Raw genomic sequence first — 14,439 nt, 5'->3', positions numbered from 1 at the left:
TTGATTTCAGGGTGGTGAGTTCAAGTCCTACATTGAGTGTGGACATGAATGGATGAATGGATGAATGGATGAATGAATTCTCTTTTATAGACCATTTTAAAAAATGCATACTGTTACTTTGTATGGATATACAGAAATATAACCAATTCGATGTCATTAGAATTATAGATTACTTTTAGTGTTGCTCTTTTTTTTTTTAAAGATTTTATTTATTTATTTATTTGTCAGAGTGAGCATGAGCAGACAGAGTGGCAGGCAGAGGCAGACAGAGAAGCAGGCTCCCGCTGAGCAAGAAGCCCAATGTGGGACTCGATCCCAGGACGCTGGGATCATGACCTGAGCCGAAGGCAGCGGCCCAACCAACTGAGCCACCCAGGTGTCCCTAGTGTTGCTCTTTTATAAACATAAAAAAACCACATGAATGCCTTTGGTAATACCTTTTTTTCCTTCTGTAAAACTGTGAGAGCCAGTAAAGTATAGTGATTAGGAGAGCATGAGCTCTGCAGGAAGACTGCCTGGTTTGAAGCTGTCTTTACTACATAGTAACTATGAGGTTTGGGCATGTTAATGTAGATTTCCTGACTTGGTTTTTTAATCTGTAAAAGGGTATAATATTATTCTTCCTTATAGGACTTCCTTATAGGACTTTCATTGTTCATGAAAAACAAATGTTATTCTAAATGTGAACACAAGAAGACCTGTACTAATTGTTAGCTACTTTCATGATCTCTAATTCTTTAGAAAATTCTTGGTTGCAAAATAGGCTGAAAACTTCAAATATTTTTAATGCTTATTGCGTGTTTTTCCACATTGCCTCCAAGAAAAGGTAGAGATATTTGCATTAGCTAACAGTGAATATTTAAAATGATCATTTTAATTGTCAAATGGCTAAAAAAGAAAAATCTAATAATTTCATTTTCTTTGAATATTATTATCATTGACTTTTTATGTGTTTATTGGCAATTTGTATTTTATGAATTATCTGTTTATTTCTTCTACCCATTTAAAATGCTTTCTCTTAAAAAAAAGTTTCGCTCTAGGAGCTCTTCATAGACTGAGATAGTAATCCTTTCACTGCCACATATACTGCAATTATTTTTCTCAAGTTATGGTTTGCTTTTTAATTTTATGTTAATTTTCTTTTGTACAGAATTTTACCTATTCATGGTGTCATATCTGTGAATCTCCTTTTTGTCATTTCTTATGTGCTTAGATTTCTCAACTGCACTTGGATAAATATACAATGTGTTTCCTTCTGTGCTTTTGTTTGGTTTTATATTTAAGTCTCTGATCCATGTAGAATTTATTTTAGAGTTTGGTCTTAATACTGTAGCTTAATTTTTCCTCAAATACCCATCATATCTCATGGTTTTGAAGTTCACTTTACCATATACTAAATCTGTATGATAAAATGTTTCTGTGTTTTAACATGCTACTGTAATTATTTAGTCTATAGTCTATCTAACGGTGTACATCCCTCCCCTCCACTCACCCCAAATGTACCATTTAGTATTTTACCCAATGTTTTGGCTTTGTTTTTTTCTTTTTAATGTGATAAAATTATAAGTCTCTGCAGAATAATTCTGTTCTTGATGTCCAAGGCTAAGTTATTTATTAAACAATGGATTTTAATTTTACAGTTGACAAGTTTGAATTGCACAGGTCCACTTATATGTGGATTTTTTATGGTACAGTACTGTAAATGTATTTTCTTTTACATACGATTTTTTAAATAACATTTTCTTTTCTCTTTATTATATGACTATAGCATATAACAAATTTATAAAGTATGTGTTAATTGACTATATTATTGATAAGGATTCCAGTCAATAGTAGGTTATTAATGGCTTAGTTTTGGGGGACTCAAAAGTTACAGGTGGATTTTTGACTGGTAGGGGATCATTGCTTCTTATCCCTATGTTGCTCAAGGGTCAACTGTACTTATATTTCATCTAATTTAAGAATTCTATACTAGAATATCAAACACATTTACACACAGTAAATCAGTTGCTGTCAAAAGATTTATTGAAGAAAAATCAGCAAAATGAAAACAGACCCATTTTAAAGTCTGTGTCAGAAAAGATTGAAGATACATGTCTTGAATTGCTAACCAAAAGCATAAGAAGAGTGCGATACCAGTGCTTAAGACCTGAAAAAAAATTGACAAAAATTCAGGAAAGACATTTTACAGAAAAAAAAATTGATTCATATGTTTGTACACAATATTGTTTTTGACAGATTTACAGATAAAATATCACTTTGCCTTAGTTTGCCTCCAACATGAGCCAGGAAGTCTATAATATTTCTTACATTTTTTTACATGTGGGTGCTAAACAATTACTGAACTGAATAGCCTTAATTCTATTGCAAATAGAAAGAGGATTACAAATATAGTTTTTAATAGAAGAGAACTATTGGTTGCCTGAAAAAATCTGTTTAGAATTAGGATTTTAGAACTTTTAATACTACAGTTCTTTTTTGAGATATGTTAATTTAATTCTCTTCAACCACACTAAAATATACTATCGAGGGTTAATTAAAATGACATAATCATTAAATGTAGCAGGAAGTGAGATTTCTTTATTGCTCTCTCTCTCTACATATCCCTGAAAGCTGGGATTAAAGATTTTATATTAAGGTAAATAATTGGATTATAATTGAATTACACTTTTGATACTAGAGGAACTCTTGTATGCTGAGTTTTCAAGTTTCTGTAAATACATTCTACTGCATGACCTCTGTTGTTAAGCTTCTGTATTTTTCTGAGTCTAATACTTGCCTTAAATGCTCATATTCTTTACTTTATTAAGATTTTTGCTTGCCGGACAAACTTCTTAGATGTTAAGACTAGCTTTCTAGGCTGTTGCTCAATTCTATGTGGCATCTGTTTTGCTGCTTTCAAATCAGGAACTCATCTGGTTCTTCTTTCAGTAGCTTAAAGACACCCATTTCATTTGTAAAAGCATCTTCCTCATTGTTTAGGGTATCTGGATCAGGGGTAGTTTCTGAAAGTGGCTCACTGTCCTTAGTTACAGATTCCACTGTATTATTTTCAGACAGATCTTTTGGCATAGTAGATGGGTTTTCTGTGAGGTGTGTAGCTACTGATGTCGGGACTACAAAGTCATATCTGGATTCAACAGCAGTGAGCAAAACGGGATGGTTCTCTGCTTCATTTGTGCTACCTTTCTCCATCCAAACATTGACTTCATCCATAGACTCTTCATCGGTCAGCAGAATATCTTCTGGGTTATCTTTGTCTCTTTCCACAGTGGTAGTGAGTTCAAACACAGTGATGAACTTTTCCTCATCGGAGTCTGTTAGTTTGGGCACAGCACTGGGGTCATCCACCGGAAGACTTAAGTCAATTTCAGTTATTTTCTCTTCTGTAAGGGCAATTATGTCTGGAATAGTGAAGTTTTTTTCAGTAACAGGAGAGAGTTCAACCTCAGGGGTAGATGAGTTGGTGATCTGGATGGCCTCATCAGCAGTGACATTGTATTTAACCGAGGAATTATAATTGTTAACATCAGGTTCATCTTTCTTAACTAGAAGGGTGGAAGTGTCTGCGATGCTGGTGGTACCGTCCTTTAACGTGCCAGAGACTTCAGAAGTTATTGAGACATCTTCATTCCCTGGGTCGGTGGTATCCAAGAGAATATCTTCTTTTGCTGTGTTGGTGGAGAAATCTATTAAAGAAACAGTAGCAGCTGGTGGTGAAAGATTACCAGTTTTCACTAGGATTAAATTTTCAGTTATAGAGTCATTGGCTGTGGAGTTTGTCGTGCCTGTCATAGTAGTAACTCCTTTCTCCAGATCGGCTGATGACTTAATAATCTGGGACTCAACATCATCTTCTGATTTTACTTTTTCCTTTGGAGATGTAAGCTTGTTGTCTGTTGTTGAAAGATCACTTCCTAGTGTATAGTCGTTTACTGAAGTGATGTGGTCTCCTTCTGAAGTAATGGTTGTTTCTGATTTAGGAATAGTGTTGTCAGCCCCAAAGAAAATGGTTGCTTCAGTTGTTGTTTTACTGCTTTCTGTTGGAGGATGAGAATAAATTTTTGGCAAACCATCTTCAGCCATGGGGCAAAATGGCACCATGCACGCTCACAGGTCTTTCCCTGGGCCCAGTGGTATCCCTAGGCAGGAGAGTGATGTTCATTATAGTGATTGAAGCATTGGTCATCATGGTGATTGTTGCATCAACCATAGGGCCAATGGCAGTGGCTCTCCTTGGAGGTTGTTTCTGTGCTCTGATTGGGCATCTAGTTTCAAGAGTACTGATATTAGATGAAAAGAGAATAGAATCCTCTCTGATTATGAAATCAATATTCACAGCTGGATTTATCATGTTTTTCTTTATAACAGAGCTACCTTCCCTTATGGGGCTTGTGTCATTTGAAGTAGATATAGCAGAGTCAGCCAGGTACTTCGTGGGTTTAGGGTCAGTGGGGAAAACTCCAGCATTATCAGCATTAGCTTCAACCTGTCTGTCTTTCAAGTTAACAATGTCTTTTTGAGGTGAAGGGTCTTCTCTTGAGATTTATGGTATTTAAATGGCTAAAAAACAATGGCAGCTTGGGCAGTGAAGGTAGCTGCAGAAGGTAATTAGGTAGCAGGGATTTCAGTTCCCTTCGTCGGAGAGTGAATTCTCACTTTTTCAGTAAGGATAATAAATAAGTCACTGGCCATTTAGGGTTTTTGTAGTTTTCCTCTTCATTGCAATTCTTACTTTTTCTTGAGTTAACATGCTTAACAATGAGAGTGTCAGGTTTTGTAGATTTAATTTCTTTAGGAATATTTTTTTGTAGAGAATGTTAGTTCAACCTAATGCCAGGGAGTTGGCATTGTATGTCAGAATTCACCCAGAAACAAAATTGAAGTATGGAATAACTGTATTAGCCATAAGAATTATATCCTCAATTTAAGGGGGAGTGTTTTCTGTAATGATATTAGTTATACCAGCCATCATAATTTTGTTATCATTCTTAATGTTTAGCTACTTAGATGAAAGGAGATTATAACCTGGTGTTAATGTTTGCCAGTGTCAATAGAAGGAAGAGAATTTTCATACTCAGACACAACTATATCTGAAAATGGGCAGAAGAATCAGCCAGAGCAGTAGTTTCCATCCCAAGGGCAAATGCTTTTCTTCATTAGATATGGACTCCACCTCCAAGTTTAGTGTCGTTTCTTGATTGATTGACCTGGTATAGCTAAATCACCATTCTCTGTAGAATTATGATAGGTTTAAGATGGGCATTTTTCATTTTAAAGATACAGACAGCTTCTCCAGAAATGTTTTTGCTTCAAGGAGATGTCATTATGAGGGTCCCAAAGTCATTATTGACATGAAAATGGTGTCAGTATCAGGGACAAGGAGGAAAACCTTAAATTAGTGACAAGCCCAGGTTCTTTATTTCTAATTCATTTCCAGGGGCAGTAAAGGAAATCACAAGGTCAAGCCATTCTCTGGGTTCCCTAACTCAATGGGAGGTTTTTTTTAGTATATGTGCTGCTGAAGCGAGCACTCAATGGGAGGTTTTTTAACCTCTTTGTTTTTTTTCTCATTACCTAGAGTTTGTGAGCCTTAAATTCAGGGTAAGGCATGGTATAAACAGAAGACTTGGTGTCATTTGGTGGGAGGGATTCTTTTTGTGTACAAAAAGGGAAAAAAAGTTGGAAGTGTTAGCTGTATTAATTGCTAGAAGTCAGCTTGGAGTACTTGGTGTATGTTATATTGAATCGAATTAGAATAAGGAGCAAAATATTCATTTTTATGTACATTTAATTCCTGATTAGAAATGTCAGGTGAGGGGTGCCTGGGTAGCTCAGTCAGTTAACTGTCTGCCTTTGGCCCAGGTCGTGATCCCAGGACCCTGGGATCGAAGCCCACCTTGGGCTCCCTGCTCAGTGGGGAGCCTGCTTCTCCCTCTTCCTCTGTCCCTGTCCAGCTCATGCTCCCCTCTCTGTTTCTCTCAAATGAATAAATAAAAAATACTGAATAAAAAAAAAAGAAATGTTACATGATACAATACCGTCTTCATAGATAATAATTTGTCAAATAGTCTTTAATTTCAAGGATTACTGTTGGGCTTGCACCAAACTCTGTTTCTGCTAATATAACTTTGAGGTAGGATCACATTGATTATAGCATAGTTAAGTCTTTTCTTTCCTATAGAGGATAATATTACCATTATCTTTTTTTTTCTTCTTAAAACCATTGACCTTAAAAAGGACACCTCACCTTGAGAGTGTATATTATCCATCAAAGAACAGGAAAAATATGGTGAAAATCCTAGTGGGACTGCTGGAATTTTGAGGATGAAATGAGTTGTTTGCTGCAGAGAACACAGGAGAGTCTTACTTGACCAACAGATCACTACCACCTGAGATATTAGCTGACTTAAGGACAGAGGATCAGCTTCTATAGGCGAGTTTCATTTTATGTAAATAGTTCTTTATTTTATTGTTGTAGTGTCTGTTACACTAATGGAAACTGTCTTTTCTCAGGCATCAAGTTTACGTTTAAGTAGCAATTTCTTCAGATCCACGATGAAAAAAAATTTTTTTTTTTTTTTTTTAAGTTAAAAAGGGGAAGCTGTTACAAACGGAGACTTCTCAGTAAGGCCTCAGAAGGTTATTTGATGACTTATTATTTTCAGGGATACTTGACTAGAAGATCCTCAGATACAGACTTTAAAAATGCTGATGTTGTAGTGATGCCCACCCTTAAGACTGTCTTTGTTTGGAGAGTATCTTGAAATTTATCAGATGAAATGTCATGTGCAATTTTAAAAGAATCAGTTAAGATAAGTGGTGCCTCCTATGGACACTAGAATTCTTCCTTTAGACTCTATATATCTTCAAATTATATTTATTTATTTATTAGAGAAAATAGAGTTATTAATCCTAGATGCAGTGATTATAATCACTATTGGAATATATTCGCTGAGGAAGTTTCAGGTTCAATATCTTCATTCATGAGAGAATTCCCAGCTTCAGAAATAGGGAGGGAGGTGAGAGAGCAGTTACATCTTGAGATCTGATTATAGCAACATCCAAATTTTTGTCCTCTTCCCCACCAGTGATTGGAATGTTGGGTCTACGGTAAGGAAATTGTAATTGAAAGATACATTGGCCTGTAGTGTCACTACTTTTTTGTTTCCAAGGAAGATGGCATATAGCAGGCTCAGTTATGACACTCATATTTGCTTTGTTGTTTGTAGGCTTCTCAGGGATATCCTTTAGAATAATTGTTTCTATATGTGACTGAAGAATATCAACCCTAAGGAAAGTGTTTCCTGTTAAGTTTGTGACACAACAGAAAGTGTTTCCTGTTAGCTTGTGGCACAATAGAAAATTTCTCGAGACCTAGATAATATATATATTTTTTATCTTGACAGTGGATTCTTGTGTATCATTTGTGCTTTCTGAAGTTTGAATTGCAGTATTTGTTGCTCTGAAATTGGCTAATTAAATTCCAACTAAGAATTTTCCACTACCATGGAAATGATCTCGGTGTTAGATAAAGATTTTTCATCAGTAGGAATAATGTCGATAACTTCTGTGAGCAAGTTTGAGTTCCTGGTAGTGAAGTAAGTTTCCTGAGGAGCATACCCATCTGGGAGGGAGTTCTTTGGCTTGTGAAAGCTTGAGTAAGCTGCTATGGGGACAATGTCATCATCCTTATTCCCCGATTTATTATCAGCAATGACATTTTTATTCATAAGATAAGGCTTTAGGTCAGCATCTTTTAGAGAGTTCATTTCCACCTGAATAACTGCATCATTTCCTGTTACTCTATTTACATCTGTGAGGTGATTCGCTTCAGCTGTGTCTTTCACTGCAGAAGCTTTAGTTATTTCCCTTGTGTAATAGAAATTTGGTGTACTGTATTCATTAGGAAAAAGAGTAGAAAACTTGGTGGTGGTTTTCTTGGGTTCTGAATTTTGATCATCAAAGACATCAATATCAAAAATTTTGCTCTTGGTGACAGTAGTAGTGGTTGGGTTCACATTGATATCAGCCATATTGTCTGAAGAACCTGTGGAATCGGCTTGGAGAGCAGTATAAACCAAAGGGAAAGCCTTTGGGACTCTTTGACTTCTAGTGTTTTGTCCTTCTGAGGCAATGCCTTTATTAAAGTAAGATGAGTGTATAGACACAGGTTCTGATGCTGCTGATACTAAAACTATTGGGTAATGTATGTTTGTGCCTTTTATAAGTTTGGGGGCTGCAGTTTCTTTAGTAGGATATTTAGAGGTTAGGATGAGAATTTCAGGTAGTTCCACAGATGCAAGTCTTAGAGACCTGACACTATCTGATGATGGAAGACTGTAATGACCAATGTTATTTTTGTTGTTAGTAGTAATAGCAGGAGCATATGGCATGTTGGTAGACATCTTTTTCAAAGTATGAAAGAAAGTAAGATGTGTGTTCATTGCATCTCCTGTGTTTTCTTTCACATTGGAGATGTCTTCACTGGAAAGCTGAGCTAAAGGAAAATTACTAAACCTTGAATCAGATACTGTAGCTATACCTGTTTGATCTTCAGTAAAATCAGATATACTGGATGTGGTAGCATCTGGTCTCCTGAGTGCAAATGTCTTATACGTGGTAGGTGAAGTGTTTCTCCTGAGAAAATTATCACTATTTTTAAAAGCATGACTAGTAGTATCAGTTGTGAATGTCTTGCTGTCAACTACAGGTTTTATGTCTGGAGAAAGGGAATACTCAGTTACTTTATTTTCTAAGTCAAAGCCAGAAGGAATTATGGTGTCATCATCACCATTTATGGTGCTTTTTCCTGCAGATGTTTTGTCAGAAAAACTAGAAGGAAAATTTTTACTTGCATTAATTAGAACAATTATTGGTCTGTGAGCTTTGGTATTCACATTGGGATTGGAATTATTGAGAGCAGTCACTTCAATGTTAGTGCTGTTTTCCTGTCTAGGAATCATAGGATGGTAATTTTCTTTAGCTTTGAACACTGGAGATACTGTTTTAGATAGACTGTCAGAAGCAGCAACTGTGGTATATGGTGCATGAGACACATGTGTCTTAGGGGCATATATGAGTGTACCAATTTTTATCACGGAATTATTTGCTCTATCTTCTAATTCAAAGGCATGCATATCTGAGACATATTCAGAACCACTGTCATCAGAGGTCATGGTTGTATGGTCCAAATATGCTGGAGTGATTTTGCCTGCAGAAGAAATGTCATCCACCCTTCCTGAAATGTCTTCTATAAAATTAGTGATTCTATATTCACCTGCTGTCCCGCTCTTCGTAAGACCTTTCCCTTGTAAAGTACTGGCCATATCTTTTTCCGAGGTAGTAATAGGTGAAATGATAGCTTTATCAGATGGAATAATTGTTTTCTCATGTAGAATGTTATAATCAATCTCTTTGGTCGTATCTTTTCCCATGCTAGTAACTGGAACAAGTTCAGAATATTTGGAAGTCCCCGTGGATGTTGTGAAATCAGAAGGAGAAAAAGTTGACCTCCATTGTAGACTGTGTAGTCTAGTTGGAGTATTTGGGATGGATCCTCCTGTGTTAGTAGTGACTTTATCATGAGAGGTAGGCCTAACATCTTCTGCAAGAGTTAATGCGGAATCAGCTAAAAAGAGTCCTTTTAAATTGGGAGGTATTTGAGGTTTGTAAGAAGTAGCATTAAAGTTAACAGTGAAAGAATTTTCCATATTGCTGCCTCCCTTAGAGAAGGGATTGGGCTCAGTTCCTGATGGAAGGATTTTCCTTATAGCTGGGATGAAAACTGTTGTATTTGTAAAATTATGTAATTCCAATTTAGCAGCTGGATCTTCTTGATCAAAAAGATTAGCTATTTTCCTTCTTTCATAGACACTCTCTTGAGAGTCTTCTCTAAGGGATAAGTCTTTCATCATTGCTCTTTGAGAATTGAAATATATTTTGTCAGTCTTAGTTTTATAATTCTTAGGAGTATCTCTATTCAGAGAGAAAAATGAGTCAACTTCACTATCTGTGGTACGATCTGGAAAAGGGATCAATCCAGTTGGAGAAATATTTGGGACCAATGGATAGGAAGTAATGTCAGCTTGACTTATTATGACCTGTCTCTCTGAAACATCACCTCCATTACTGGCATCAGCATATTCAGTTGTTCTTTCTAACATTTCTGATTTACTTTTTACAGATTCAGGTAAGGATTTATCTTTTATTAGGTCAGAGGTTTCAGGATTTTCAGGCAAGGAATTAGGAATAAGTGTGGCAGATGTTAATAGAGATGAGAATCTCCTAGATTTATTATCTTCTCCAGGTAACATTGAATCACCTCCTTCATAACTACCGTCCGTGGAAAGAACAATGGAATCAGCCACAGTGCTGGCTGCCTTATTCATAGATGAAGAAAAGATTGGAACTCTCTTTGCTTTCCCAGTATTTTTACCAATGAAGGGAAGATCATCATCAGGAACGACATTGAACTCAGCCGAAGGAATAATGTTGTTCTGTGAATGGGGCATATCTGCCAAGTTTGGTTTATGTTTATTTGGATTGAATTTGGCTGAGATGGTAGTTTTTGATTCATTTGGGGCATCATGATTATATAAAGCAAATGAGACACCCTTCCTGTTGAATTGGTCTTTATATTCTATAGGGTATGTGGTCACAGCAGAATCAGTGGACTCAGTTGTGAATATCTTGCTCTCTCCCATTCTCATCATTAGTTCTGGGTCTGGAACAAACGGCGACTCCATTCTTTTGCCTTCAGGGAGTATAATGATGGTCTTATCACCAACTGGAGAGCTATTTTCTACAGTTGTTTCATCTAGAAATTCAGGTAAATAAATCCAACTTGAATCAGTTAGAGAATAAACCATGGATCTGGGAACCTTAGTATTAAAATTGACAGAAGAACTTTTGAGAACAGTATCATCATCATCAGAATCAAGATTTTTGTCTTTGGGAAAAAAGCTCTGGTGTTTTTTGGTCATTTTGATATCAGTTGGAGATCCTTGGGATGCATTTTCAGAGACTGCAGCGCTGGAATGGAGTGAATGAGACTTAAATACATTAGAGTCATTACTGAGTGTGGTCTTTCTCCTCAGGGCACCATTTCTTTCCCTCACTAGTTCAAAAACATAGTTATCTGCAACATAGTCAAGGGCACTGTTATCAGGTATAATAGTTACTATATTCTCATCGCTTGGAATATTTTCCCCTGCCAAAATGGTGTCATGGGCCTCTTCTGAAATGTCATCTGTAAAAGGAACTATTTCAGTGGATATATCTTTTCCTATAAAAGTTTCATCTCCAAATGTATTATTATTAGTAGTATTAATAGGGTTTTTCATGCCTTTTTTTGAAAGAATGATAGTAGGTGAAATAATGGTATTGTCAGATGGAGTATTCCTTTCTCCAGGTAGATTATTATTATTAGTCTTTGTTGTGGTGTCTTTTTTCTTTTTGATACCAGGATCAAGTTCAGAATACTTGGATGAACTCATGAATGTTGTGGACTCAGAAGGGGGAAGAGTGGAATTCCATGGTGGCAGGCCATATGTCCCAGTGGGAGTGTTTGTGATATTCCTTTCTCCAGCAGCAACAACAGAAGAGCTTTGATCATTAGACCTAGATGCTTCTGGAAGTGTTAATGCGGAACCAACTGAGAAGACTCCTTTTAAATTGGGGAGCACTTGAGGTTTAGTAGAAGCAACATCGGATTTAACAGTGAAAGTATTATCTTTCAATGCGCTTGCATCTTTTAGAAAAAAATGGTCTGCTTTAGAAATGTGTACTTTCCCTTCCACATTGTTGTCAGTCTTGTACAGAGTATTAAGCTCAGTTATTGAGGGAAGGATTTTCTCCGTAGCTGGATTGAGAATGTGTGCATTTCTGAGAATGGTTGCATTTGTAGTGTGACTTAAATCAGATTTAGCAGCTGGATCTTCTTGATCAGAAAAGTTAGCTATTTTTCTTTCTTCAGGGACCCTCTGTTGAGAGACCTTTATAGGAAAAAAGACTTTCATAATTTTTCTCTGATGTTTGGAATATATTTTACCTGTTTTAGAGCCATCAGTAGTTTCTCTATTTGCTGAGGACAGTGACTCAAACTCATTATTTGTGGGATTGTCTGAAAAAGTAGTAGAAACAATGGGAAGTTTTGTTGAGGAGTAAGGCTTGAGGTCCGTTTTATTTTTAATGGGACTATCACTGTCATTAACAGAATTAGGATATTCAATCATTGTCTTAAACGTGTTTGACAAAGCAGTTGAAGAATTAGCCAAGGAGCTATTTGTCACTGGGTCAGAGATTTCAAGATTTTCAGCTGAGACATTAGGAATAAAAATGGCCTTTTTTGGGATTTGTAGAAGTAGAAATCCCTTGGACCTAATACTGTCTTCTGGAAGCATAGAATCATCTCTTTCATAACTACTCTCAGTGGAGGGAGTGGTAGTTTCATCCTGAGGGTCGACTGAATTCATAGGTAAGGAAGAGATTGAAGCCCTTTCGTTTAAAATTTCAGTATCTTCATTGATGAAAGAAAGTTTGTCCGTAGGGATGACAGTGAACTCAGCCAAAGGATTAATGCTTTCCCATGAGTGTTGTGTCTCTGTGACATTAGTTTCACCTTTAATATTATCTGCTTGGGATAATAAGATATTTTCTGCTTTACCTTGGGCATCAGTGTTATATATGGCAGATGAAATGACTTTTTTGAAGAATTGATTCTTATTTTTTAATGGGGAGGTGGTAACAATGGGATGTGTGGGTTCTTCTGGGAAAATCCTTCCATCTGCTGTGGGTACTGTTATTTCTGGGTCTGGAACAAGGGTGTATTCCATAATTTTGTCTTCAGGGAAAATATTGATGGTGTCATCTCCTTGTAAATTATCCCCTTTCAAGGTTGCTTTCCCTAGGAACTTGTGAATACTCTCACTTCTGTGAGTTAGGGGATGAGTCACAGGTCTGGGAGCTTGAGAGTTTGAGTTGTCAGTGGAACTTCTGAGAATAGTAGCATCAAGGTCAGAATTGGCATGCTCCTTTCTAGGTACCAAATTTTGCAGTATTTCTTCAGTTTTAATCTCAGTTGGGCTTCCTCGAGATAAATGTTCAGAGGTATCAGCACTGGAGTAGAATCGATGAGACCCAACTATTTTGGGGTCATAAATGAGAGTAGTTTTGTTAATAATAGTATTGTGTTTTTCTTCTTGTGGTTCTAGGACATACTCATTTGTAGCATACTCAAGAGCTCTGTTGTCAGGCACAGTGCTTATTACATCCTCAATATTTGAAATATTTTCACCATCTAATGTAATGTCTGAAATGTTTTCTGTAATTGGAACTATTTCATATTCAGTGATTATATCTTTCCTAAGAGAATGTCTGTGTGCAAATCTTTTATTAAAAATAGTGTTCACCATGCCTTTTGTTGAAGTATTGGTACTAGGTGAAATGATGGTTTTGTGTGATGGAGTATTTCTTTCTTCAAATGGACTATTATTAAAAGTGTTCGTTGTGGTATCTTTCTTCATTTTGACAACTGGGTCAAGTTTAGAATAGTTAGATGAACTCACAGGCATTGTGAAGTGAGGAGAAAGAACTGATTTCTGTAGTAGCATGTCAGATCCAGTGGGAGCATTAGAAAGCAAACCTTCTGTGCCTGCATCTTCTTCAGGAGGGGCAGAGTTTTTATATTTAGGCTTTGAAGTCTTTTCCAGAGACACAGTGGAATCAGCTGAAAGGATTCTTTTTAAATTGGGAGGAGCTTGAGGTCTAGCAGAAATATTAAATTTACCAAAGAAAGGATTATCTTTCAGCATCCTTGAATCTCCTGAAACAAAATTGCCTGCTTTGGAAATATTGTGTTTCTCCTCCTTGTTACTGGTCTTGGAGAGAGCATTGGGCTCAGGGATTGAGGGAAGTGTGTTTTCCAAAACTGGAATGAGAACTGTTGCATTTGTAATGTGATTTAGATCAAATTTAGCAGCTTTGTGTTCTTCAGCAGAGAGTTCAGCCATTTTTTTAATTTCAGAAGGGAAGGGGCTTATTTCTATGGGCAAGAGCACTTTCATCATTGTACCCGGAGGTTGAGCATCTGTGTTGATTTCAGAAATGTTAACAGTGTCTCTCTCTGCAGTGGGTATGGATTCAGCCTCATCCTCTGTGGAATTCCTGGTAAGAGCTACTGAATTGGTAGAAGGAATATTTGAGCCTAAGAGGTGGGGCTGAAGATCTTTTTGAATTTTAATATCCTGATTTTCTGAAATATCATTTCCATGAATGAAGTCAAGGTATTCAATCCCTGTCTCAGATGCTACTGATACTGACTTTGAGGGGTCAGTTGAGGAGTTATTACTTATTGGAACAAAATCCTTCGTTAAGACTTGAGGCATATGAATGATCCTTTCAGGTGTTAGTAGAGATGGGAGTTTGTTAGACATAACA

General features: G+C 36.6%; 1 protein-coding gene across 1 annotated transcript; it reads right to left on the bottom strand.

The window, feature by feature from the left end:
* Positions 1-2,585: 2,585 nt before the first annotated feature.
* CABS1 (calcium binding protein, spermatid associated 1) lies at positions 2,586-4,149 on the bottom strand. The gene has a single exon (XM_047719977.1). The coding sequence runs from the start codon at positions 4,102-4,104 to the stop codon at positions 2,899-2,901; it is 1,206 nt and encodes a 401-aa protein (XP_047575933.1). The 5' UTR covers positions 4,105-4,149; the 3' UTR covers positions 2,586-2,898.
* Positions 4,150-14,439: the final 10,290 nt, after the last annotated feature.

This window comes from Lutra lutra, chromosome 2, assembly GCF_902655055.1.
Source record: "Lutra lutra chromosome 2, mLutLut1.2, whole genome shotgun sequence".
Taxonomy (NCBI): domain Eukaryota; kingdom Metazoa; phylum Chordata; class Mammalia; order Carnivora; family Mustelidae; genus Lutra; species Lutra lutra.
The sequence above is the reverse complement of the archived record's forward strand: the minus strand, read 5'-3'. Positions and strand labels throughout refer to the sequence as shown.